Raw genomic sequence first — 25,998 nt, forward strand, 5'->3', positions numbered from 1 at the left:
GCAAAAACAGCGTTTTCTACCTCTAGAAAAATACCATACATATTTTTTTTCGAGGAAACTACGCCGTATCTTGCAAAACTAAGGTTGATTACTTTGTCTCCAGATATTCACCCACCACATATAAGAATTTCATTGGAAACCCAAGATGGTCATGGGACTTCGATTATGTTTCCTATCTAAGGCACCCATAATACGCTGTGGGAAAGCCAATATCAGGGGCTTATTTTTAAAATTCCATATTTCGAACGGTTGTGCCATCTAAGAAAATTTGAAAGCTAGGCACACCATCGGTGTCGCCAGCCCTCACTTTCTTTTACAACTGCACTTGCTAAGCTGAATTAATACGTTGAGTACTTAATTTTAGCCACGAATATAGCGCTGTTACGTGTCAACTTTAAAGAAAGGCCGCAGTGACGCGATTCCCGTAGAATTTGTAAGCAAAATTTGTTAAGCTTACAAATCTACCCATATATATGATATATTGCAGGTTTTATTTAAGCTACATTACACCTGCTGCGCCCGATAGCTTGAGCCAAGGGTTAGAAACAAACCATTAGAAACAGGCGATGGAAACCGGTGGCGCATTGCTGGCAGCCACTTAGGACACCGCAGTAAATATTTATTTTGTACGTAGGAAAGTGAGTGTATTCGCTCCAAGTACTAAATATTCACTTTATACAATAAATAGTACTTACAGAGTCGGTGAGCACGTTCGGAAACCCCTGTTTCAATATTTGCGGTTACAAACCTCATGTGTACCTTTTTTTCCATCTGCAGATAAATTCCGGGTTATGTAGATACCGAAACCGATACCAGCCCATTCGCGCACCCCAATTGTGCTGCTCACAACATGATTTTGAGCGGACAAAACAATCTGCCGCTATGATGGCTGGTCCCATGTATGAGTAAGGGTAATGCTGGCGATGGTTGCTTCGCGTCGGCCCTTTGGCGCACATGAAGGCTCGAGTTACAATGAGCGCGCCGAACTTTGCAATGCGGATAATGACTGCAAAGCGGTAAGGATATAAATGAGTGGAGCAGTATTTTTCAGCTGTAAAATGCAAATACAGTCTTGTTGAACGAATGTGCTGGCGCGTACGAATAACTATAGGCAACTTATAGGTCTAACGCTACACAGGGCTGTTGAGCCAAGCCAAGTCCTCAATTGTATTGTCCGGGAATCTGATTTTTGTATTTTCGTGGTTTCCTATTGTATCTGGCGTTCAAACTGCAGACGTGAGGGTTCTTTATCGCAAATAATCGTGGTTTGTACCGGTACTCTTCAAAGTAGCAACACTATTTATTGTGTAAGTCATTAATCAGTAATTTAGGTAAATAATATCAATTAAGGATTCCAAACAAAACTTATACTGTGGCGCTCAAGGTAGCTTCCAGCAATATGTATCTGGTTTCCTTTGCCTGCTTCCAAATGTTTTTATCCCTTGGATCAAATTTGCTTGGACAAGGAGTATATGTGTAAAAATGGTGCACCTCATATTTAAATTGACTTCAGATATCATCCGATGACTAAATCACCAATGATCCCACTAAAGGCCCTTATAATTGCTTTAGTGACAGCTTTTTATCACTTTAACAGGCTACAAAATTCATATGAATACGGAATGAAGGCTGATAGTTTCTTTCGTGTATTGTCTAGGATGCCTGAGGAGAGGCAGCATGTACCTGGTTGACGTCCTCTCCAGGAAGACCGCGGCAGCCATCAAGCGATGGCTCGTAACAGTGAAGTAATGGGACGGCGGGCACAACGAGCAGGAAAACGTGACATCTTCAACTCAGCCTAGAAGCTGAAAGCCGGAATAAATTGCTGTGAAGGCTCACAACCTTAGTAAGCTGTAAGTGCCACTCTTTTATTAGAAGGGCTTTGAGCCTGTTTCGAATATTTAAGAAAAACCAATAAACAGTGCTGTTTAAACCCACATTTGTCGATGCGCAGGTGTTTTTAAGCTGCATACGTATGGGGTCCTTTTCACCTGCCCGGAGAACACCAGCGCTGATGCCACAAAGTTAGAGCCAGCTTGGAGGAGAATATACGCATCTCAAAATACTGCCGCAGCGCTAACGTCCATACACAATCGAACTGCAGACGTTATAATGGGTAAACCATAGGCCATGGATGAGTAGACTCCTAATAATACCTGGATAAACCACCGGGTAGCGTGTACCGCCGAAGTGATTGGGCCATGTGTGGGTAAGCCATGGCCTTATGCATGACACTAGCGCGGCAGTAGGCTGACCAAGTCGGCCATACTCGTCGGCCCGAGGTCGATTGCCGATAATTGGCCGCTCTTAGGCCATTGTCAATTTTTGACTTCGGGCTGAGGTGGGTAGCCTAGGTCGGCCCGATGAGATTTAGTCGGCAATATTGGTAAGGGCCGAGCGCGGGCCGACTATGCGCTTGCCGCTTGGGACTACCGTGTGACAGCTATAGGTATTTTCTGGCTAGCGATGACGCAACGATCGAATATTGTTCGAGCGTACGCACCCGGTCGCAGCCATCCTCGAAACTGGCAGCGGAGCGATAAGCACTGACTTCAATAGCTGCAGTGTGTTTTATGGACTTCAGCAGAATTATAATAGATAACGATCGAGTAGCTAGATTTCAGTGTTCACACTTCAGCACTCAAGAGCTGTAAATAAACGCTTATGCGTGACAGTATGCAGACAGTATGCAGACAGAGCTAGTAATTTCGGCGTGTGTGGACAGCGACATTCACCCGTTTAAGTGAGCTACCTACAAAATCAGCCAAAAGCGTATATCAGCTAACCAGCGGCCAGTGCAGCAGTCGTGAGCTTAAATTGCTTGTGCATATTATATCTAGCCTTTTAAAAAAAAATGCAAATGGTCGCCAAACATTCTCTTGGTAACAATATTTAGTATAAACTGTTTGCACATTGTAGAAAGCGTAGAAGCGGCAAAAAACTAGCGCGCCAGTCATATGCGGAGACAGTCGACAATCAAGCACTGATTCCTAGTGTGGGATGAAACACTGGCTGTCTCAGCCGTATTGCTATGGAGGCGATCAAAATGCAACAGGTCACATGCTATGCAATGTATGTGCGTCTTTCATCATAACAAACCCAAGGCAGCTGAAACTAATCTGGAACTCATCAGTATAGCGTTTCTCATTGGCCATGAATTTCGGTACGTGAAACCTGGAATTTTCTACATCTTCCTAAAATAATGCGCGCGATTTTATATGCATCGTAATAGTGTTGTAAATTTTGTTTCCTCATTGTTTTTGTGCAGGGGCCATTTGCGAAAAAGGTGGGGGGACGCTTTGAAGGCACACGCATTTGTTCGCAGGTGGCTGCCTGGTTCCTGTGACAGAGGGGGTGGAAGACAAAGGCGTTATGCTGAAACCTTCCCTGGCGTACCAAGCATGCCACCAGTGAATGCAATTGCAGGGTCGGCCCCCTTCACTATGCCTATGAGTGTGCCCTCCAGCTCCCTGGCCCCTTCCACTTCCCGAGAGCCCGCCTTGCCCTGCCCAACCCTGCCACTGCCCTGCACGCCCCTGCTGCCACTCTGACTGCCACTGCCCGCCAGCTGCGGCTGTGTGTGCCCTCAGCGCTGGCTAGTAACAGCTGCCGTCTAGTAACAATTGCAATAACTATTATCTTTTTGTGAACCCTGCCCTTGTTTTGGGAATATCTACTGGTTGCTCATGAGCGGCAATTTGCATTATTGTGACCACTCCTATTTGGAAGGCCATTATTGTCCCAGCAAGTTCGACGTGCTTTCACGAATATGCCTTGAATGGAAAAGGCTGCATTTTATGGCCTGCACAGGCAGGGCTACAAAATGTGTAATCTTGGCATCATCAATGGTACATGATGATGGTACATGTACATGAAGTAGCCGGTGTACCCATGAAAAATTGGATGAATATTGGTATCGACAATATGCGGCATGAATGGAGTAGCCAGTGCACCTGCGATGGCTAACCATTGGTATGATATTGGCATTGACAATAGGTCATCAATGGAATAGCTGGTATTAAACAAATATGGGTAATACCATGATGGTATAATGCTGGACAGTATTGGCAAGAATCATGGTGCATGAATGGAAAGTCTAATATTAGGCCTACATTGGTGGCTCCAGCTTGGTTGAACACTGGACCAGTCTTGGAACGAAAGATGGGCCAAGGATGGAGAATGTAGTAAAATGCCCAAATGCCAATATCAATCTAATATTGATGCCATTCTTTTCCAGTGATGAACCATTGTTGGGCCAATGCTGGTGTGCTGCTTGGGGCGCTTTTTATCCGATTCCGTCAAGCTTTTCACATAGTCCGACATTGCTGCAGCACACACTACATTCCCTTGCACGTTCTGCAAGTCCGACGATTAGCGGCACTGTTCACAGCACGATAAACTGACCACGCACAGTTGCAGACGACCATTCACCACCGGCGTCGTTGATAGTAGATGCTCCGGAGCTGGAGGCACCCGCGGTGGGTATCGCCAGCTGCGCCGTCGTCTGCTGCAATGCGCGATTCTCTTTCACTCCATGTTATCGTAGGGCGTTTGACAACTGCTTTTTAAATGTAATTCTCCCTAGGATGTATCACTTGAGCGACAGTATTATCAAGCTAATTTACCCCATGCGGCAGCATGTCGGACTAAAACTGCGCGATTCGCTGCAAGCCTTTTGGGGTGTTCGGATTCATAACATATATTCTTTAGGGAGTTTTAGAAGTAGACTGCCTCCGCAGGGATGGAGCATACTTTGTCACACACTTCTGCAACGCACCAATGTTTAACGACCCGCCACCACTTCTGGTTTTCTGCGAAACGAGAAAAATGTTACGGTAACTTGTGTTTACATGTGTTTCTATGGGTCGCTCTCCCAGCTTGCACCCCCAAACGTTTTGCGGTGTTTTAAAAAAATACTTCGCCTTGGTAATGAGTTTTCATACTTTCGCGATCTGTGCTGGGATGTTTACGGTTACTCTGCACCGAATAACGACAACATAGGTGCCCCGTGAAATGAAAAAAATGCTTTGAAATCTTTCGATTCTATGTCTTCCTATGTGCGCTAACCCTACTTATTACCCCCAGTCGGCTGCGGCACCGCGAGCGCGCCCTTTAAAACCACTGTGTTGGTCTGTAAAGCGGGAGGGACGATACGGTGGCGTAACGGGCGTAACCACTGTCATAGAAAACGAAGAGAGTAGGGCCTACACTGCGCGGCGTAAAAGAAGGAAAAACCCCAAGGTTGCAGCCTGGCAGTTAGTCATCGAGGCAAGAAAGAACGAGCGGTGCAAGGCCAAAAGAGATGCGGAGACGCCAGAGCAAAGAGAAGAGTATCACCAAGCGCAGACGCCAGGACGCGAAGCGGAAACAGCGGCATGCCCTGGCTCTACTGGAAGACCGGAGCGAAGAGATGGAGACTTGCGAAGAAGAGAACGTGAAGGGCCGTCGCATCACTGACCACGTCATCAAGCTGAGTGAAAGTTCCAGTGCCACGAGCGCGTTCCATTGCCGCAAGCAACCCATTTGGCCTTGCATGTGACGTATAGTGTAAGCGAGACTGCGGCACCAAATGGACTTGGCAGCGGTGAGTAGTAATGCAATATACGAGACTGCGTTTGGAGACTGTCAAATCAAAATACTCTATTGACAAAATTGAGCCCGCTGCATGCTACTTCAAAGCTCGTCGGGCAGTCTTCCTCTCTATCAATCAAAATCAATAAAAGATGTCTATACCCAATGTCTCTAATTGCTAAAAATACATGATCACAACAAGCTCAGCCAAGGAAATGTACCTCTCGCTACGTATATCTTGGCATAGCTTAGCAACAAACATGTGATTCATATTAGATCTTACCCCTCCTATCGTAGTAGGCTGCATGTAATACAGCAAACTGCTTCACCTTTTATATATATTTTTTCAATTTTAGCCAATTTGTATGCTTCAGCAATGCAATTATGAGCTTACATTTGCTGTTTATGTGCTCTGAAAAAACCGCCACAATCAGTTGCAACCTCCAAACATAGAATATGATGGGGAAGCGCAACCGAAATTTTAGGTAACTTGAATATCGTAGCAGGTACAGCGACAACTGTTCCTAGCTACAATGACTAACAATATGTCTTGTTTCTGACATCAATTGCGAAATTGTGCGGCTCTCGTTGATTCGCTTTCGTGCGACATGGCGCATGATCCCATACAACTGTCCCCGAATGTATTTAGCATGGTCCTATAAAGGAGAAGTAGACGTGCCATCCCACAGAGATCCTCTTGAGATTCGAACATATCCCAGAAGAGAGCTCGCGGGGACAAACTGTGGTTACCTTATTGAGATGTGGGAGGAAGGGACTAACGAGACACCCTGGGAGCTGGCATGTTGTCTGGGTAAGGTGCCTGACTACTGTGCCGGATACCCGGTGGAGAAAAACGTTTATGATTCATTTTGGAATAACAGCGCGAAGGACGAGGACGAAGATAGAAGAACACAAACACAACACGGGGTGGAGGTATGCATGAGCCGGATCTCTAAAGATCCGGCCCTTACAAATACCAGGTGGGGTCCTGAGTACGGGACCTCAGTTGTGTCGGCCGCTGCCCACAGGCACGCTCGATCAAGGCCTTTTGGGCCTGCAGGTCATAGCAGCTGAGCAGGGTTGCCTCCCAGTCCTCCCGAAAAGGGGTGGGGTGAGGAGCAATAGCTTGGTTGGATGGACAAGCCCAATCCACCACGCCACCCGCGCGCTTTCCTTCCGGGCTTGCCATCTCGGCCCCCTAGATCAAGATCTCGAATTCGAACCCCCGTTTTCTTTTAAAGGCATTGTTCTTTATTATCAATCTTGCAATAGCCATTACCCTCGCCTGAGTAAAGGTCTAAGACAGAGGAGCGGCTTCTGCTCCGTCTCTACACCAACACTCTGCTGTGCCCGGCAGCACTCAAACATTTTAATCCTTCCTTCACGGGCAGTTGTCCGCACAGTGCGGAGATGTCTTCGGACATCTATCGCTGACGGCTGCGTTGCGATGAAAGCCAAATGAAGAGGCGTCCGTGCGCAGTGCGGTCAGTGCACGTTCAAGATCCCCAGGTTGTCTAAATTACTTCGGGGCCCTCCACCATGGCACCCTTTTCTCTTTCCGGTTTCACTCCCACCTTCCTCCCTTGCTTTATGGCGCGGTTCATGTGTCTACATGTGCTGCGCTTTTCCTTTCTTGTTAACCAATTATTATATTATTATTATTAAGAAAAAAATGAAAAAATTGTAGATTGAAAAGGTGGTGTTACGAACGCTATGCTTCAACACACAGCTTTCGCTCTATCACTAGGTTCAAGCCATGCTTATCCTCCCCAATTATTCTGGCAGATGAGCAGCGAGAAGGACGAAAGAAAGCAAAGGCCAAATTTTAGAAGTGTCCTTACTTAGTGAGGATGCCTTGAGAGCAACGCGCCCTTTTTCGGTGAACTTTAAAACGCAATTCTCTAAACGCTCTTATTTAGAGCGTTTTTAAACATGAACCGAAGCAGCGCGCACCAGTCTTGAGGCATCTTCACTGAGGTAAGGCGCTTTCTAAAATTTGGCCCTAAGTGTTTTGTCTTTTCTCCCTTTCCTTTCTTCCTGCCCTGTATGCATGGTGCTGCATGTCACTACTGTACGCGGTAGCTGCGAACCTCTGCTTTCTCGTCAGAAAATAGTTCAAATATCACTCCTTCTCCAAAGCACAAAGGAGGCTGCCAATGAGAGCACGTCAGATGTTGCACAATATAAAGCAGCTTGGGGGATACTTAAACCTCCGGCTCTAAGGGTGTGACGTGGCAGCATCAGTTGGGTTCCGCAGACACGGACACCGTTACGAATTCTTTTGCACAAGACCAGAAGGCGTGTACACATAAAAGCGACAGCATAGCGCTTACGTGTGACTGCTACGGAGATGGTGCATTGCACATTTCTCGAAGGCTATGCTTCTGGCTTTATGTCGACGGATCGAGAGATTGTCACGTTCGCACAGGACCGACCCAAAAGCAATTACACACCACTGGAGTGATCGAAAATAATGAACTCAGCATGCGGGACAGCTGAGCCACCAGTTTAGCAGTGGTGCCGGCCGTGTCGCCCTGTACATGCGCTACCGCATAGCGAGTGTTTTGGCTGCTCTATATTATTGGACAAGGCCCCTTACAGGTCTTGCAGCTATCTGCAGATGCTTTAAGGTTCGAGTGGCAAACTTGTATGATTCCAAAAGGTGATGAGACCATGATCTGCTCTTAACGAAAAGACGAAGCAGTGTATATATTTGTTTAGAGGTTCAAAAGGGATACCGTGAAACAAAAATGAAACACTTCTCAGGTGTGACAAATGTTTTTCTAGCTATGGCGAGACATATAGTCTCATTTGCAGTCTTCAGCACTCTACTGATGTCTTCAAATCTTGCTCTTATAGGCTCCTGCCCAGGTAACGCAAAATGTCACTGGAACGTTATCTGAATGGCCACAAATGTCAGAGAGCAACGTTGCCTGATTGTTGCTAATGTCACTATTTTTGATCACCAGATAACGTTATGCACTAATGTTTCTACAACGTTCTGAAAACGTTGACGTTATGTTATTTCAACGTTATACCAACAAAAAATGACGAAAGAAACGTTGCCTGTACATTGCCTTAATGTATTCTAAACAATGCATGCGGTACCTTCCTCAAGGAGCTTCTAGGCAAAAGCTACATAACCCGCACCATCTGTTCCTACTAGACAAGGTGCAGCCATAGCTGATGAATCATGCATGAGTGCGTTCTGCCTTCCTGAAGTGACTAATGTATGCTTATATGTCGGCAAGGCACACACCAAAAGGCAGTTATGCAGTAATCGTGGTCTGCTGACTGCTGACCGGTCACTTGAATGACACAGCCAGTGCAAAAATTACGTCAGGTGCACATGTGAGATCATTTACACAATTTATTTGGCATGATTGTACATCGGTTGAGTCAGCAATTCCATGAAGAAACGAGCAATCACATAGCTGCCAGGTCATCCATTCCATGAATTAGGCCACTAAATTAAAAGAACAAAAACACAAAAAAGATTATTATTCAGCCAAAATTCAAGACAGCACTTACAAAGTAATCAGACATCTAAAACTAAATTTGCAGGACCAGAATTACTTGTGTGTGGAGCGCGCCAATATTTATTGGACAGATAGTACAAAAATAAAGAACACCAGGACACCCACTGAATTTCCGCTTTTAAAACCATCAAAATTACAGCTGATGCAACATTGATGGCCTTACACTATATCCTAGAAGTTTACTTTTATGTCCCATAGGTTTTGCCTATGCTGTTCCATATGATATGCTGGTAAGCTAAGTGACTGTGACAAGTCCAGTTTTTGCACAGCTTGATGCACAAGTAGACTAAATGATAGTCCAGCTTCCGTACACAGCATAACAGACCTACCGTTTTTTTGCAGCGTGCTGGTGCGTAGCGAAAATGGTCGCCAATGTCATGTCTCATGTCCACTTCCTTGCCCAACAGGCAAGACTGCCGGAGGGCCACTGCGCGAACAAAACAATATCACAGACTTAGGGCAGTAAACCTAGACACACACTGATATTTACTACAAATTAACAAAACCCATTACATCTGTTATGAACTGTGAACACGCTTATGAATACATTGAATTGTGCATCTCAATCTATTATACGACTCAATGAATCCACACCTTTTGCACAAGGTTCTTCAGAAGCCCTTAAATGAGCAAAAGAAAAAAAATTAGAAAATACATTAGAACGCAGCAGCAAAAATGGACTGCTGGCCAGAATTTAAAAACTAGCCAAATATATATTTGTGCCAGAATAAAACCACAAATATAGAGCTATAACATGCACTGCACAGTAAAATGTTGCTTACAACACCCACTACAGGCACAAGGCAAGTTTTTACCTTGGATGCCGCTTTCTGCTTGTGCTGGTCTCGGTGGAGGACGGCCAACGAATGGTAGTTGCTTGGCTTGTTGTGTAGGAACTGTAGATGGTAGGCGATGATTATCGCAGCTTTCATCGCTTTCACTTTCCTCACAAACAAAAAGAGCCTTCTGTTTCCTTTTTTTTTGTTGGGACGTTGCTGCCGTCTTCATCCGACACTGCAGTTAAAAATGTTTCAATTCAGTTATTTCAATAGTGGCTTGCTAAAGTAACATTCACAAATATAGCAGCAAAGCAAATGGAATATGCATGATTAATATAGAAAGTGTAAACATATCAGGCAAAAACATTTTAGCAGCAAAACTGGACTCGTACTTCCATACAACGTCTTCTTGGTGGGCTTTCTCGGCCTTTTTGTCAGCCGTTCCTCATCAGCTGTCAAATCTGACACCTCTTCAGCTTTCTTCTCTCTTCTTTTTGCGTCAGCATATGTTGCTACAAGCAAAGAGTTCAGTGTAGAAAGATTGAATGACACGGCTAAAGGGAAACTGAATTAAAATATTAAGCAGACCCGTGAAAAGGCAACGTTCACAACTGCTTAGCAACAATATTACTGAAATAAGAGCATAACAATATCACTATAACAGGAACCTTGAGCCAATGAGCAACGAACACGATTACTGATAAGAGTCATTGAATTAAGATGATGTGTGATTATTTCACCATTTTGGCTCAAAAGTTCTCCCCTCTGGCAGTGCTTAACTTATGTGCATCGTTGCCTTTGTACACTGCCACAACCAAGAACCTAAAGCTCCAACAGTACCCTATAATCACAATACTATCTTGTGACAAAAAAAAAATGACGTACTAGTCTCGCCTAAGATTCGGCATTTGTGTGCAATTCATTCTTTTCCAGGCTCCGCGCAGTCTTTTATAGCGCTTGGGCAACGAGACGGGGTTCGGTATGGCAGCCATAATGCTTCCCCATTCCACACCCAGAATTTTGGGGATGGCAGCAACTCCGTCCGCACTGCTGAATTCGACGATGTAGAACATCCTGCAAGAATATAGCGCAGTTAGCATAACAAGCACTAGTGCCAAGTCAAAGGCATTATTTTCTAAGTGCCTCTGTTGAAGAGACACTAATGAGTTGCACTTCACTGCTCAAGTTTCCAATCAATGAGGGTCAATTTATGGTCAGTGTGTATTTTGCCAGCAGCTGAGCGAGATGCATGTCATTGAAACTAGTTTTTTTTGCACACTTATTGCTGGCGTTTCAGGAAATTAAATCGCTGCAAACACTATCTCCTACTCGGCATGTGCAAGAAATTTTCATCAACAAGAAGTTTACTGCTGATCTCTAAAGTAAAAACAGTGCAACACAGTCGTGGCGAAGAATTTCAGCATACTTAACTTCCAACTATGTTCAGTCCACGCAGATGACACACACACACACACACACACACACACACACACACACACACACACACACACACACACACACACACACACACACACACACACACAAAGCGCCAAAATGCTAAACCGGAATGGCAAAGGGCGCATACATACACTGAGCAAGTTAGCGAGATGGCTGGCTGGTGGCCCCAACCGGCGGCCTGTGGGCTATCAAACTAGATGAATTTTCAGTCACACTTCGAGCAAACGATTAATGACACTAATCGGTCACACAGACCTAATGATGCGGCTCTTGCCACGGGCGTGACAACTTAGGCGTTAGCGTGACACTGTCACGGTGACCACACCGCCAAAGAGGCAAAATAATTTCAGCATTTGTCTCCTGATCAGAACACAAGCAGCTCTGCTGAACATCTGTGATGCGAGGCAGCGCAGCACTGTTCTGCTGCGAAAATGCATGGCCAGTCGTTAATGACAAAGAAATTCATGATTAACAAAGCAGCAAGGAATAAACAGAAAACGCGTGGCGCATCCAATGTGGTTCCAGATGAGGCAGTCTGAGATATGCCTACAAGCTAAAAGGGAGGTCACCAAAGCAATAGCAACTCACCTGTGAGCGATGAACAGTGCATGCAGTCGGAAGATTGAGTTCGCACGTGAAATGCGGCTGCGAAGTCTGCACGAAGGCACTCAAAGTCAAAATGCACACGAGCACAGGCAAGTGGCAAGACAAGGCATAACGTGCGAAAAAGCTCCATAAAGCCCCACAAGAGCCATGCCGTCGTGTTTCTTTTGTCCCGCCATATTGAATGTGGTGCCGCCTGAACCAAGCCTGAACTGCCTGAACTGCCTAAACGCAGCAAAATAATATGAAATAAATATTTGTTAATTTATGCTAATGTTCAAGCTTAGTAATTTACTGCGTGAAAGTTTTTTTATTTGCAAAAAATTGTTTATTTATGGTTATTTATTACATAAACGCTTTCGTTGGCCAAGACAAGCAATGTATGGCACACAAACGAGGTGTAGTCGAGCCAAGCTGAAGCCCAGCCAGTGTTTGTTCACATCTCATGGGTAATGCTTGTGTAGCAGCGCGGAAAAGTGGCTTTTTCTCCTGAGCACGCCTTATCATGTATCAGCTTTGCGCTGTTATAACCCCGATACTTGTGCGTAGCTGAAGCAAGTGATCATACTGCTCATTCGTCGATGACCTTCAGTGCACCATGATGCGTACCGCTCGTGTTTGCGAGTAAAGCTGTGTCTATCGGCGATGGAGAGGACATAGTGGTGTATCATTGATGTTGGAAGAAGACAGAAATTCTGACGCAGGGCAACCAAAATAGCAGCACTTTGCCAATCTGATAGCCCTACTGTACAGCAGTCCCTTACAAGCTGAAACTTAGCTACTGCCGAGGAACATTTTGAGAAGGTGGTGTTTCACAGCAGCAACGACGATGAAGAATTGGTTTCTCCATTGTGCCCCGTTGATCCACCGCCAACTGGCGAAGTTGCCGAGTCTCAAGAACAAATTCTACAGCAGTATTCATGCAGCAGTGAGCTCCGCGATTTTTCGTCAAGCGATAGTGAGGTGGATTTAGCTCCGGCTTTGCACGACCCACTTCGTTCATGGGCTGTAGATAACATTTTTGCCGCCCACATCACTAAGCTTCTGAAAATTCTGCAGCCGCACCACCCAGACCTCCCTTCTGATGCCAGAACACTGCTGCGGACGCCTCATGCCAGTAGTCACCAGCATGGGAAGTGGCACTTACTGCTTTTTTGGCGTCACTGGAAACCTCATTCAGCAACTAGAAAGTGGAGCCATATCAGTGAGCGCTTCAGTGATTTCCCTGACGATGAACGTCGATGGTGTGCCCTTATCTAGGAGTTCGTCGAAACAGTTCTGGCCTGTGGTTGTGCGGGCCGAAGAAAGCTCGCGAAATGAACCTTTCCTTGCAGCTCTCTACATGGGGGACTCAAAACCCGAGAGTGTTCACTTTTAGAGCTTGGACTGCACCATGGTGAAGCTGTGTTCCCTAGTGATTGTTCATGCATTTGCGACATGCCTGCGCGGGCATTCCTTAAATGTACCAAGAGACATGCAGCATACTATGCATGTGAAAAGTACGTGCAAAAAGGCATGTACTCTGTAGAGCATAGGAAAGGTATATTTCCTGATGTGTTGGCCCCTCCGCGTACAGGTGAAAACTTCAACATGACAGCCTGATCATCACAATTGCACATCACCATTGCTCAAGCTGGGCATCAGACTGGTTCCCACTAGACTATATGCGTTTGGTTTGCTTAAGAGCTATGAAAAGACTTCTAGTGCAGTATTGGACATCAACTGCCCCATCAGTGTCAATGCTGCCTTTGAGTGCACGTAGGGCCATTTCTGAGAACTTAGTTACTTTGGCTGTCAACACTCCACAGGAGCTTCAGCGCATTCCAAGGACCCTGAGTGTTCTAGAATTTTGGAAGGCATCCGAGTATAGAAACTTCCTTGTTTACTTTGGCCCCATTGTTCTGAAGCAACACCTTGCTCATCCATTTTACACGCACTTTTTGAAGCTAAGTTCTACCATCACAATACTGGCCTCACCCGATCTTTGTATGACTTTGTGTGAATATGCTGAGCAGCTGCTACTTAGCTTCGTTACAGAGGCAGGTAAGCTTTATGGCAGTGGCATCTAAAATGTTAGCATACATAGCCTCTCGCATCTGGAAGATGATGTGCGACGGTTTTGCCACATTGCCATATTTTCAGCCATTCCTTTTGAAGCTTTTCTAGGAAAGCTGAAGCGACTGGCCAGAGGCCATGCCCTTCTTACGGAACAAATTTTTATGCGAGCAGCTGAACTAAAGCAGTTCAAGCAACCAGTGACTCCTAGAAGTGATGGCATCAAGCTGTCCAATATTCACATGAATGGACTAGTCCCTGAAACATTCCGGGGGCAGCGATTCAGTAAAACTACGATTGGGAAAAAAGTGTTTTCTACAAAGCCAAAAAACAGCTGTGTGAGGATAACGGGTGGAAATTTTGTCCTAATAAGAAATTTTATAGCAGCTGAAGGTGACGTCCTTATTTGCGGGCAACACTATGCCGATGTTACTTTCATGATGCAACGCTGTGGTCTGTTGACATAGGTGTTTACAGAGCCCGAGGACTTTCACGGGGTCTGAGTACGTGGAGCATCAATGAAATTGGTACAAAATGTGTGTGCTTACCGGTCAAGAAAAATGCAGATGCTATTTTTTGTGCGCTCCCATTGTAAAAACCATACCTTTGCTTGGTACTCTGACAATGACAAAACCATTCCCACAACACGGTGTTTGTTTGCACTCATGTCCATGATATAATTTTCACTGTCTGTTGGGCTCTCAACAGTATTGTAAATTAATAAAAGTATAGTTTGTGATATTTTTGACCGTTGTGATCTGATGATTTGTTGGAAAATAATTACTATCTAAAATTGTTTCCATGTTATAAAGCTGCCATTTATCACTTGAGCATATATTCTTGTCCAACCAGGAATTTCGCATTTCACTTTTGCAGCTTTATTAGTTTCGCCAGTAATATCTAACTCGGCCTGTTTATAAATGTTGCAATAGCAATGTTATCAAAACGTTGGTGAGATGTGTACACGCAACGTCAGTGCTGTGTATGCCTATAAACGTTATGATGACGTAAACTCTAAACGTCAGGGCAACGTATGTCTTGCAACGTCGCAGCAATGTGAGATTTTGTCGCATTACGTTGTGTGGAAGTTCATACATACAGGCAACGTTTAGGCAATGTTTTGCGTTACCTGGGCGAGTTCTCTTCAAACAGGCTTATCACGACTGAAATAAGGATTGGCATGCATGTCAGATTTGACAGCACAGAAATTCCGAAATTTTAGAGCGTACGTAAGCTCTTCTACAGGGTGCAACTTGATTTCGCCTCACCAAGTTCAAATGATCTTGAGTCGGGGTGCTGACACTTTAGGCACCAGCATTGGCCACAAGAACCCACAACTAATTCGTTTCCGCATACGATTGCAGATTTACTGCTGTCATACAAGCGAGCGACGTCCCCACGTGTGCAGGACTACGTAGAACTACAGCTTCTTCCTTTCCTGTTCGGCATCGCAGAAGTTGCCCCTTCATCTGCACAGGACTACGCCCCTCTACCGTGGTGGAGCCTCTGTCGCTATCTGCAGTGAATATAAGGTCACCTCAAGGCATTAAACGCGACACTTTGGCAGCAGCAGTGGCCACAAGAACCCACAACTAATTCGTTTCCACATACGATTGCAGGTTGGTGGCATTGTCATTATGTGTCTTAGTTAAATTTTGTTATACTGCTGCTGCTGCTGCCAAAACATTTGCCATGTCTAAAATTTCTGAGTGCCCTGAATGTAATGAGAATGTTTCAGAGTCAAATGATGGTGTATGCTGCACTGTTTGCCACATTATATACCATATGGGTAAATGCGCCGGCGTCTCTGAGACTACGTTAAAAACAAAAGCCGACGTATATCGCAAAGCTTGGAGATGCCAGCAGTATAGAGGATCGAAAGTGCGGTCACAACGACCTGAGAAATCCGAAGGTAATGCTGAACAAGAACAGCGTGATACATGGTTCATGCTTCAGACAATCAATAAAAAACTTGACATCCTAATGCCGCTGAAAGAAACTGTCGATGGCATCGAGGATGCCGTACAGTTCATGTATAACCAAATATCCAACTTGCTACGGCCCGTAGAACAAAATGAACGTGACATAAAGGAAATAAAGAGCAGAGTAGACAAACTTAAGGCGCAGGAGAAAAACACTGAGTGCCTAGAAGACCAGATCGACCAACTGGAATGGCGACATCGGCGAGCAAACATGGAATTCCATGGCATTCGGGAAAGAGATAATGAAGACCTTTTGACAGAACTTAACACTATCGCCCAAAAAATCCAGCTGCCACCGCTCACTAATCAAGACGTAGATGCAGTTCATCGATTGCCAGCGAGGCGTGATAAGATTCCTGGCGTTATTGGCCGGTTCACTAAGCAAAGCGTCAGGGACACGTGGTGGCAAAATAGGAGGAAAGTGGCCGATGCGGGCAATGGATTGCACCTGCTGGAAAACTTGACTAAAAGAAATCGAGAACTGTTGAAAGAAGTAAAAGAGTGGGCAAAGGCACACAATCACAAGTATGTGTGGCACTCGAACGGAAAAGTATTGCTAAGAAAGTCTGATGGCATCTCAGCAATTCACATAAGCAAAGCATGTGACCTCGAACTTCTCACTTAGGGCTACATTTATATTACATGACTGGCATTGACCCTAGCATTTTTACCCAATACGTTCATCCTGGCGAATTTAAAAGCCGTATCGGGTCAAGGTTTGCAAAGAGCTTGAAGTGTCTTCATTTTAACGCTCAGTCAATCAGAAACAAGGAATTAGAGTTATCAATTTTACTTCAGTCCTGAAATGAATCTTTTGATATCACTATGATCTCTGAAACATGGTGCACCAGTGAAATAGATATTCCTCGGTTAGAGTTATCAAACATTTTTTTTAAACCGCGTGACTGGCCGAGGAGGCGGTGTTTGCGTTTTGCTTAGGAAAACATTCCAGCCAGAGTTGCTACCTATGTTCATTACATCCACAAGCGATTTTGAAATTCGGTCCATTTGTCTCGGCAACATGATTTTTGTTGTGTGTTATCGTCCCCCTCATGGCTGCATTACCAATTTCCTTCATTTTCTTGAATCATTATTTTCGTACGTCAATGACAACTGTTTAAAGTTGGTGTTCGGTGGTGGTATAAACATTAATTTATTAGTCTCGGATACGCATGCTAAAAATCTACACGTTCTTTTGAAGATGCACGGTCTCTCCAATGTAAATAATTCACCAACACGCATCACAGCTTCTTACTCGTCTTTACTAGATGTTTTCATAACAAATTTTGAAGCTCACTGTCTTACATCACGCATCATTACTTATGATATCAGTGACCACTTACCTGTTTTTCTCTGTGTTAAAAACACTAAAATTAAGCCTCACAATTAAAAAGACCACTTTCAGCTAATTAATGATGAAACTCTCCTTAACTCCAGAGTAACACTAGAAAATGTCGACTGGACTAGTACTCTTCACGAAACAAACCCTAACAAGGCATATGAATTGTTTATAGGCATCGTTAAACGTATATATAAAGAAAGTTTTCCCATAAAAGTAACAAGGCGCAACCGCTCTACACGAAAGCCATGAGTTAATCGTCAACTTATGAATAAAATTACTGAGAAGCATAATTTACCTCATAAGTTTATCAAAACGAAAGAACGCAGTGATTTTCAGAGATTTAAAACATACCGTAATCGCTGAAACAAAAAGCTTGATCGAGCGGAAAAAGAGTACTATGCAAACTAGCTACTGCAGGTCGTACGGTTGTTATGTGGAAAAAATGAAATAATCTTTGCTCTACCTACAATAATCATAACGATATTATCGTTACAAACCAAAATGGGGTTAAAATATCAGATAAACAATTAGTTAACCAATTCAACATGCATTTCATTAACCTTCCTAACCCCCCTGCGGGTACAATGACCTCAGTAAAATCCCTCTGAGCACTGAAACCATATTTCTGGATCCCCACCGAAGATAATGAAGTACAAAGCGTGTTTAAAGAGCTTAATAATACTACAAGTGTAGACATTCATGGCATGCAGATAAAACCTATGAAGTTTGTCCTTGATATCCTCCTTCCGCCCCTCACGCATATATTTAATCTATTCATTGCTGATGCTGTCTTTCCTTCCAAAATGCAGATTGCTCGTGTATCCGTGATATATAAGAAAGGTGGCAAAAACGACCTGGGTAATTACAGGCCTATTTCAGTGCTACCAGTATTTTCGAAACCCCTTGATAAATTAATTCACAGACGCTTTGCGAAGTTTGAAAAGGCACAACAGATATTAACAGATTCACAATATGGATTTCGTAAACACTGTTCTACTGAGCATGCACTATTAGATCAGAAAGAATACATATTAAAACAGCTGGATCAAAATAAAATAGTTGTTGGCATATTCATAGATTTTACAAATGCATTTGATTTGTTGAATCATGAACTACTAATCCGAAAGCTTCATAGGTATGGTTTTCGAGGTCACGCAGGATCTCTTGTAGAGTCCTATTTAAGAAATCGAAGGCAGGCTGTCAGTATTAAAGAATATGTATGAGACGTAGAACCGGTTTCTCGTGGTGTTCCTCAAGGTAGCATATTGGGTCCTTTTCTTTTTAATATCTTTATTAATGATATTCTGCAGGTATTTGCTCCTGCAAAGTATATAATATATGCTGATGATACGAGCATAGTTTTTTTCAGGAACTGACGTAAATGACTTAATAGATATAGTAAATTCTGCACTCTTCCATTTATACACTGGACAGAAGAAAAAAACGGTTTACAAGTTAATGCCACAAAAACTAAAGCAGTCATTTTTAAAGCAAAGAATAAGACAGTTAAACTCACAAAAGATATTTACTTCAATAGCGTTCCTTTAGATATAGTACCAACATTTAAGACGCTGGGCGTCGTATTCAATGAAAAAATGACCTGGGATGATCACATCTATTTTATGGTAAACAAACTCTCGCAGTTAATTGGATTGCTATACCGTCATCGTCACATCTTGCCTTCAAAAGCAATGCTGGCAGTTAATCATACATTATTTAATTCTCGCCTCAGCTACTGCAATTTAGTTTGGGGTAAAACATCAGAAGAAAACTTAAGAAAGTTACATATCTTACAGAAAAGCTTTTTAAGAATACTTGAAAATGTCCCTAGAACATACCACACACTAGAACTTTTTTCTAAGCATAAAATACTTCCGATTACTAAACAGTTTAACTTTCATTTATGCCGCGCTTTAAAACGCGAGATTACTAATACTACGTCTTTTTTTCATAAACTGGCTAACACTGAACTCAGCTACAAAGTCTACGAAACGAGAAACATCGATAAGTGGCATATTAAAACATACAGAACAACATACGGCTGTCCAACACTGGAAAATACGCTGCCACGTCTCCTGAATTCCCTTCATTTCAATAATATCCCTCTAGAATATACCTCATACAAAAAACTGCTTGAATATTTCCTACTGAACGACACTCCATTATAAAAGTAAAAATTCTACATGGTGATTTTATTTTGCATGTGAGTAATTATGTATGTGGTTTTATTTTTTTTTTTTTGACGAATACTTGTCATGTGCTTATGTAGTTTTCTGTGATACATGTATTGTCGTTTTACTAAATATGAGGTGCTACTTTTGCTGCCAAAGTAAACGGCTGGGTGCCTGTGGCCTTGTCAAGCTGCCTAAGAGGCAGCTTTTACTGTAGGCATCCTGCCACCATGTACTTTGTGGTGGTGAAATAAAGTTATTATTATTATTATAAAAGTGCATGCAGGTTTACCGCTATCATTTTACCGAACCGCAGCCACGGACTTAGAGTACCTGAAGGAAATCTCGTCTGTCATTGACCCGCAAATCATGCTCTTGAAAGATATTATCATTATGATTACCCCTACGTTCCTCCTCCGCCTATCAAGCTACATGCAACGTGCAGAAAGACCCAGTTGGCAGTGCACCCGCGCCCACTTCCTCAATGCACGCCGAGCCTCCCTGATAAGGCGGTTCGCAAGAAGCATATTACCAATCAGACCGCGCCTGCGTTCCTGCGATGTCGGGAAATATTGACCTGTGTCCCATCTGCTTGGCCCGGGAGACAGCGGAGCACACCTTTCTGGACTAATTCCCGCAGCACTCCTAGAACGTCTGAGAGATATGTTTGGTCTCCCCGGAGTTCCATACCCCACCGTGCTCTACTTCAACTCACTTCCAAAGGAAGGGCGCAAGCAGTCTTGACACTGGCAGAGGTCAATTATCAGTTGTGGTTGGCCCGCTGCAACGCGGCCTACTCGAACAAGACTACAAGCCTCCATGAAGTTAAGGCCAAAATCAGAAAGGAAATCTGGTTCCACCTGGAGAGAGAAAGAAGCCACTTGGGGGTCAAGAAGTTTTTTGAAGAATGGAACACCCCATGGGGGGGGGGGGAGGGGGTGACCTTAAAAGAAAAACGAAAAACTATAAGTAAGATATTAGAAGACTTGCTCGCGTCAGGCTTCGACCCACCGTGGTGGTACGGACATGGTGCATATGCACTGCGACACCGCCCCGATGGGAACAGGCTGGATTGCATGAGCCCCTTGGCTGGGAAAAGCCTGTTCCCCAAAACAAAAAGTCCCCCAAACCTTATGGTGTGGGAGGCCTTGCCTGGGGTAGCCGTAGGATGATGATAGTCGTAGGTCGAGGTCTGCACCCTCACTGGAGGATCGCACCTAGTGCATCCTTCCTTCCATCTCACGACGCAAGTGATGCAAATACTTCGCCCTTCTTTTCCCCAAAACTAACTTAAACAAAACTATAGAAATGTTGTGGAATAAAAAGTCAGTGTTAAAGGCGCCTCCAGGCTAGCGCTACTTGTCGCGAATTCTCGTTCGCACGAATGCACTTTTCTACAAGCTTTTATCATCTCATATGTACTCACTGGCATACAGTGCTAAGTTTAGCCACATTTTATGTAAAACCTTGCCTGACATATACAAGTCCCCGTTCACTGAAGCCTTTATTAAACGTTCCTACACGGTTAGGACGTAGCGTGTCTGGCACGGGACTCCAGGAATTATGATTCCCTCCCTTTTCAAAAGAGCCGACAAAGTTGGAATCTCCTGCCGCCTCCGACTTGTTACGTGTTCTAGTGGCACTGTACAACCCGAAAACCAAATATTACCTGGTCCTGCCTCATACCACATCTACCACCTGTCATAATCATGCCCATGATTTATATGCTTACAACACCAACGCCAGATGTTTTTGGAAAACGGTGCACTTATAACGACGCAGTCGCGGTAATATAATACTATACTCCGTTTCATACATCAGGTGCAATTCAGCGAAAGCTACGCAGGTAGTCCGCAAAAAAAAAGGAGGCGTATCACTATACGCGCTCGTTTTGTTGCCGAGTGGTTCCTGCGGTAGCGGGCTCTATTCCGTGCGTACACGTTTGCAATAATTTACTTCGCGTGCCCGGACATCTTAGCAGAGTGAATCTTCTAGAAAAACTCCGCAGTGAAGAGGCAATCGAGGTCACTGCGTTATGCAGCACGGAGGACACCGCTGGGACGGTTGCGGAGAAGCGAAAACGAGACATGAACGAAAACGACAAACAAAAGATACAAATTCTCCGAATCCGATATTTCCTCCCTAAAAAGGTGCTTTTTATGGAGTTGATAGCAAATGTAAGATGTATCAAGCTTGTAGACAAAGCAACTATTATTTCCTCACATCAAGAGCAGGCACTAGTCATCATTGCAGATGCGGGGGGCGCAATAAGAGCTCTATGTATAGCTTTTCATTCACATGATGTATGAAATGGAATATACTTGTCCATGTCTGCGCAGCCAGAACGCAATGATTTATGTTGAAAGTAGGTATCTTGATAACACAAAGAGAAAGCAGCTATACTCGGGGAAAGCTTTTTGTGGCAGGTGGTAGCTACAGGCCGAAACGCAGCAGCTCGCTCCCGGGTCACACCCGTCGCTCCGGCTGAATCTTCTCAGATCGAGATCTCGGTATGGGTAGCGACGGTACATGTGATCAGGTTCGCCACAGTGGAAACACAATGGTCGGCTGTCCGCAGTTCTCCAGATGTCGCATTTTCATCGTCTCCGCGGCTCCGAGTACGTGTCATGCTGCACCAGGAATTCACGGTGTCGAGGCCCAGAATCCGTAACACCTTTGTACTGGTGAGGTACGGGCGGAGGCCGAAAGAGAACGGCAGCTTAACTTTCAACCGGCTTTTTTGCAACAGCAACCATTGGCCCAGTAGAGATGGCTTCCGTTGTGAGCGTCTGTCGCACTTCCTCACGAACGGCCGTAGCGTTCGATACTGAGGAAGGCTGCTCAGGAGCTGGGAAAACCCTCCCGAGCTCTTTACGCACGACTTAGCGAATAATTTCACAGATATCGGTGAGGCCAGCACCACTAGGTCCAGATGAAGCAAGGCTCGAGACATTGGAGTAGGTTCTCAGTCGCTGATAGTGGTTTGTTCGCGTGGCCAATGCGCGCTCAATGTTAGTTGCTTCGGCCACAAAACTGGCTACTGTAATCGGCGGATCGCGTATAAGTCCGACAAATATCTCCTTTCGGACACCCCGCATCAAAGCGTGCACTTATTAGCGAGTTGAGTCGGGCCCTAGTCTACTCGGCGGATATGCACCAGTGACCTGTTTTCACCAGATGTTTCCCGATAGGGATTTTCAAACGGCCATTGGGACCGAAGTCTGCCACAGGACGTTCCTGACAGTGTCAAACGATTCTTCGTTTGGCGATGTGGGTATTGCTCTTTAAATTAGGATCGTACCCTTACAAAACTTTGTTTAGACAGTCAATAGACAATTCCTTTAGACAGAGCTATAGACAATCTATAGATTTATGGCCATACACTTTTATTAGACTTTCGTCTATAGACACCACTATTAGATTATCTATGGATAGTCTATAGACATGCACCTTTTAGACGTCTATTATATATTTGTCCAAAGTCGTTTATAGACACTTATCTATAGATAGTCTCTAGATTGTCTATAGACTATTGTCTATTCTAGTAGACTTGTCTATAGACAAATGTCCTTGAGTCTAATACACATTTGTCTATAGGCCATCTATAGACAATTTTTAAACTTATGGCCATTTACTTCCAGCAGTCATGTCTACGGATTAGCTATAGACAAATGTCTGCAAACAGTAGGCATCTGTCTACAGACCATCTATAGACAATCTATATACCATACTTTTGCAGGCATGTCACATTTAGAGATGCCAACTTATGTGTAAAATGTGACTTTTCTGACCATACTTCTATTGACAGGTAAATTATTACCTTTATTTATTATTATTTATTACCTGTAAAGTTATCAATTTTGAAGTGTTACATAAAATGCAAAACTTCTAGTTCTATAATTACTGAGTAGACATTGCACTTAAGTAGCAAGCCAAGACTTCATTTCTAATCTGCCCAGATACATGAAAAATATTTAATGCACTTTATACTCCGGTGCATAACATAGTTAATGGTTACCTTATATATGCAAGCCAGCTAGATAAGCTTAGGCAGAGTGAAAAAAGAGTTCTGGAGGACAGCTAGCATACAAAAGCTGAGCAACTGCAAAGGTTTCTTCAGATTGCATTATTCCTAGCAATGTGTAACACATCCACAATTCCTTCCAGTCTACTTTCATAACAAAGCTTCGGAGGTTGCTGTTACTGCTAATTACTCGTATGCATGCACCTCGGTACAACTCACAGATGTGGTTTCGCCAAGTTATGCAAAAAATATATACACAAAAAAAGGTTCTACCATTTATTCTATTTCTACAATACAAATGACTACAAATGAAATAGAAATACAATGAAATGAATACAAATTGAATACAAATGACTAGCACAGTTTGCTATATAATAAAAATAAAAACACATTACTTTTCTTTACGTGAAGCAAAACTTTTTGCATTTTGCCAGCATTATGGCCAAGCTGGCCTTCACCTTTGAGGCACTTCCCCCAAACAGGCCAAACATGTAACATTAAAGAAAATATTTTTTTAAGAATTGTTCTCAAATACTATATAGCATGACACAAAAGTCCTCTCTGTAAAAGGAATGTTAGACTCCATTATACACAGGAATAAGGCACTGCAAAAATAAGGCCTCAGTGAAGATGCCTCAAGAGCAGCTCACCTTAGTCCGATCCATTTTTATGCTTCAGAGTAACATCCCTTAGTAAGACTCAAATTTCTCAAATGCTTCCTTTTCTCTGCTCTTGTCCTGCACACTTCACTTCATAACGTTTCCTTCATCAGTGGGTGCCTATATAAGGAGATCATCTCAAGATTGATATTTTGAGCTCGCACCCCAAATTTCTGTTTGCTTCCTGTTCGTTGGACTCTCACCTTCCCCATTAATTGCCTTGAAGTTAGCAAAAAGCATATAAACCCTCAGATATTGACAGATTTTAGTTTTTGTACCCATCACCTAAGCAAAACATTATCACCTTTTATTTTAACCTTGAAAGAATGCTATGTACAGTAAATGAGGTTGCATTTTTGCCTCAATATGGAACCAAAAAACCTGTTGGCCACGACACATTACTTAAACATGCTCTTATATGAGCAGCAGAGCCTTGTGTTCTGCAATTACCTGATATTTTCATGATACATGAAGCTATAAAGGCACTCATTTATAGAAATCACACAATAATGCTTGCAGTTAGAGCTAAAAGAGAGATAGAAGCAACACGGTTCATTAAACCAGTTAAAATATTAATTGCCACACATACTGCTGCACATCCAAATTCCAGAAGTGGCTTTATTGATTTTTATAATCCTATAAAAAAGGTTCTGAATCTTTCTTTGGCTTATGAGGTTTGGCATCCGAAAGAAACTTGGGCTATCATGCCCTCGAGCCACTATGGTGTCTTTATCGTCACTTAAGAACATTACATTCCACATAAACCAGACCAAACCAAAAAAGATTAGTCATGGGTGAGGCATGAAGCTAGTCGCCATGGAGTAAGAATACTCAAACTGAGGTGTTACATGTGAGAGCATGGCAACTGCCGATCACAGCCAAAATATGTTCAGGGGCTACTGCCACCACGGTACCGGCGGCCTCCAACTTTGTCCGCCACTGGTTTAGAAGGAACCACAAAGTGCAGGCCCATACAGGCCCAGCCTGTGTGGCTCGGTGCAGCAAACTGCACTACTGCACACTTTTTCATCCATGTTTTGGCCCGTGGCTGCATTTGTGTTGAATTTTACACTCGTTATTTCTACTGCTGTGTTTCAAATTCTAGCCTTTGGCAATCACTGCATTGTAGTCCACACATGGTGAGCACTATGCAGACAAAGATAGAAGCATTGTTTTTTTTTTTATGAGATGTGTTTGCAATGGGAAGTGCTTTGTCCCAAACTACGCTTGGGCCAGATCACATGCACAAAGCCTATACCCAATGCCCCATCCTATAGACCTTATGCAAATTTGCTGCCATCTATCGGACCTTCAGCGAACCGCGCTACGCAACGCCATGTTCAAGGGTTGAGTGCGTCGGCTGCACTTACGACTGCTGCCGTCGCGTTAGCTGCGTCTGCTTTGTGCTGTGATTTCCGTGTATTTGTTTGCATTCAAAGCAAAAAATGACGAACTATTAGACGATTGACTTGTCCACGCTGCCTACATTCCCATTTTACTTCGTGAAGCGATACTACACTGCCAGAACTTTTTGCGAACGGTGGTAACGGCGTAGTTACAAATGGCAAAACATTCGTTGTTGCTCCGGGGCATTCCTTGATACGCTACTCAAATACGCGTCCATGAAAGTGCAAAATATATTGAAATTGCTTCCGGGTGTAAAACATGTCTGCGATGTCGTTACGCGTACACAAATGAGCCTAATGTTCTTTCTTTTATTTTAATATAGGACTGATGCCTAATAAACACAGCACTCTGATGGATTTTCACAGTTCGCAGTGAAGCGCGCGCACTACTGTTCCCATCTTCTGTCTG

The 25,998-nt window shown here is 43.8% G+C and overlaps 2 protein-coding genes across 4 annotated transcripts; one reads left to right on the top strand and one right to left on the bottom strand.

Annotated features, from left to right (window-relative positions):
• Positions 1-8,964: 8,964 nt before the first annotated feature.
• Positions 8,965-12,164, bottom strand: LOC146182849 (uncharacterized). Of its 3 annotated transcripts, XM_084608953.1 has the most exons (6): positions 11,936-12,164; positions 10,775-10,963; positions 10,282-10,401; positions 9,926-10,124; positions 9,440-9,537; positions 8,965-9,037 (listed from the first exon to the last, which is right to left on the bottom strand). In XM_084608953.1, the coding sequence occupies exons 3-6, from the start codon at positions 10,285-10,287 to the stop codon at positions 9,014-9,016; spliced, it is 327 nt and encodes a 108-aa protein (XP_084465079.1). In that variant the 5' UTR covers positions 10,288-10,401; positions 10,775-10,963; positions 11,936-12,164; the 3' UTR covers positions 8,965-9,013. The 3 variants fall into 3 exon arrangements, with proteins under 3 accessions (XP_084465079.1, XP_084465081.1, XP_084465080.1); XM_084608955.1 differs by lacking the exon at positions 10,282-10,401; XM_084608954.1 differs by lacking the exons at positions 10,775-10,963; positions 11,936-12,164 and having other exon boundaries at positions 10,282-10,566.
• A 3,824-nt stretch (positions 12,165-15,988) lies between these two features.
• Positions 15,989-16,612, top strand: LOC146182850 (uncharacterized). Its single transcript, XM_084608289.1, has one exon. The coding sequence runs from the start codon at positions 15,989-15,991 to the stop codon at positions 16,610-16,612; it is 624 nt and encodes a 207-aa protein (XP_084464415.1).
• Positions 16,613-25,998: the final 9,386 nt, after the last annotated feature.

This window comes from Amblyomma maculatum, chromosome 7, assembly GCF_055883805.1.
Source record: "Amblyomma maculatum isolate TAMU_Amacu chromosome 7, ASM5588380v1, whole genome shotgun sequence".
Taxonomy (NCBI): Eukaryota; Metazoa; Arthropoda; class Arachnida; order Ixodida; family Ixodidae; genus Amblyomma; species Amblyomma maculatum.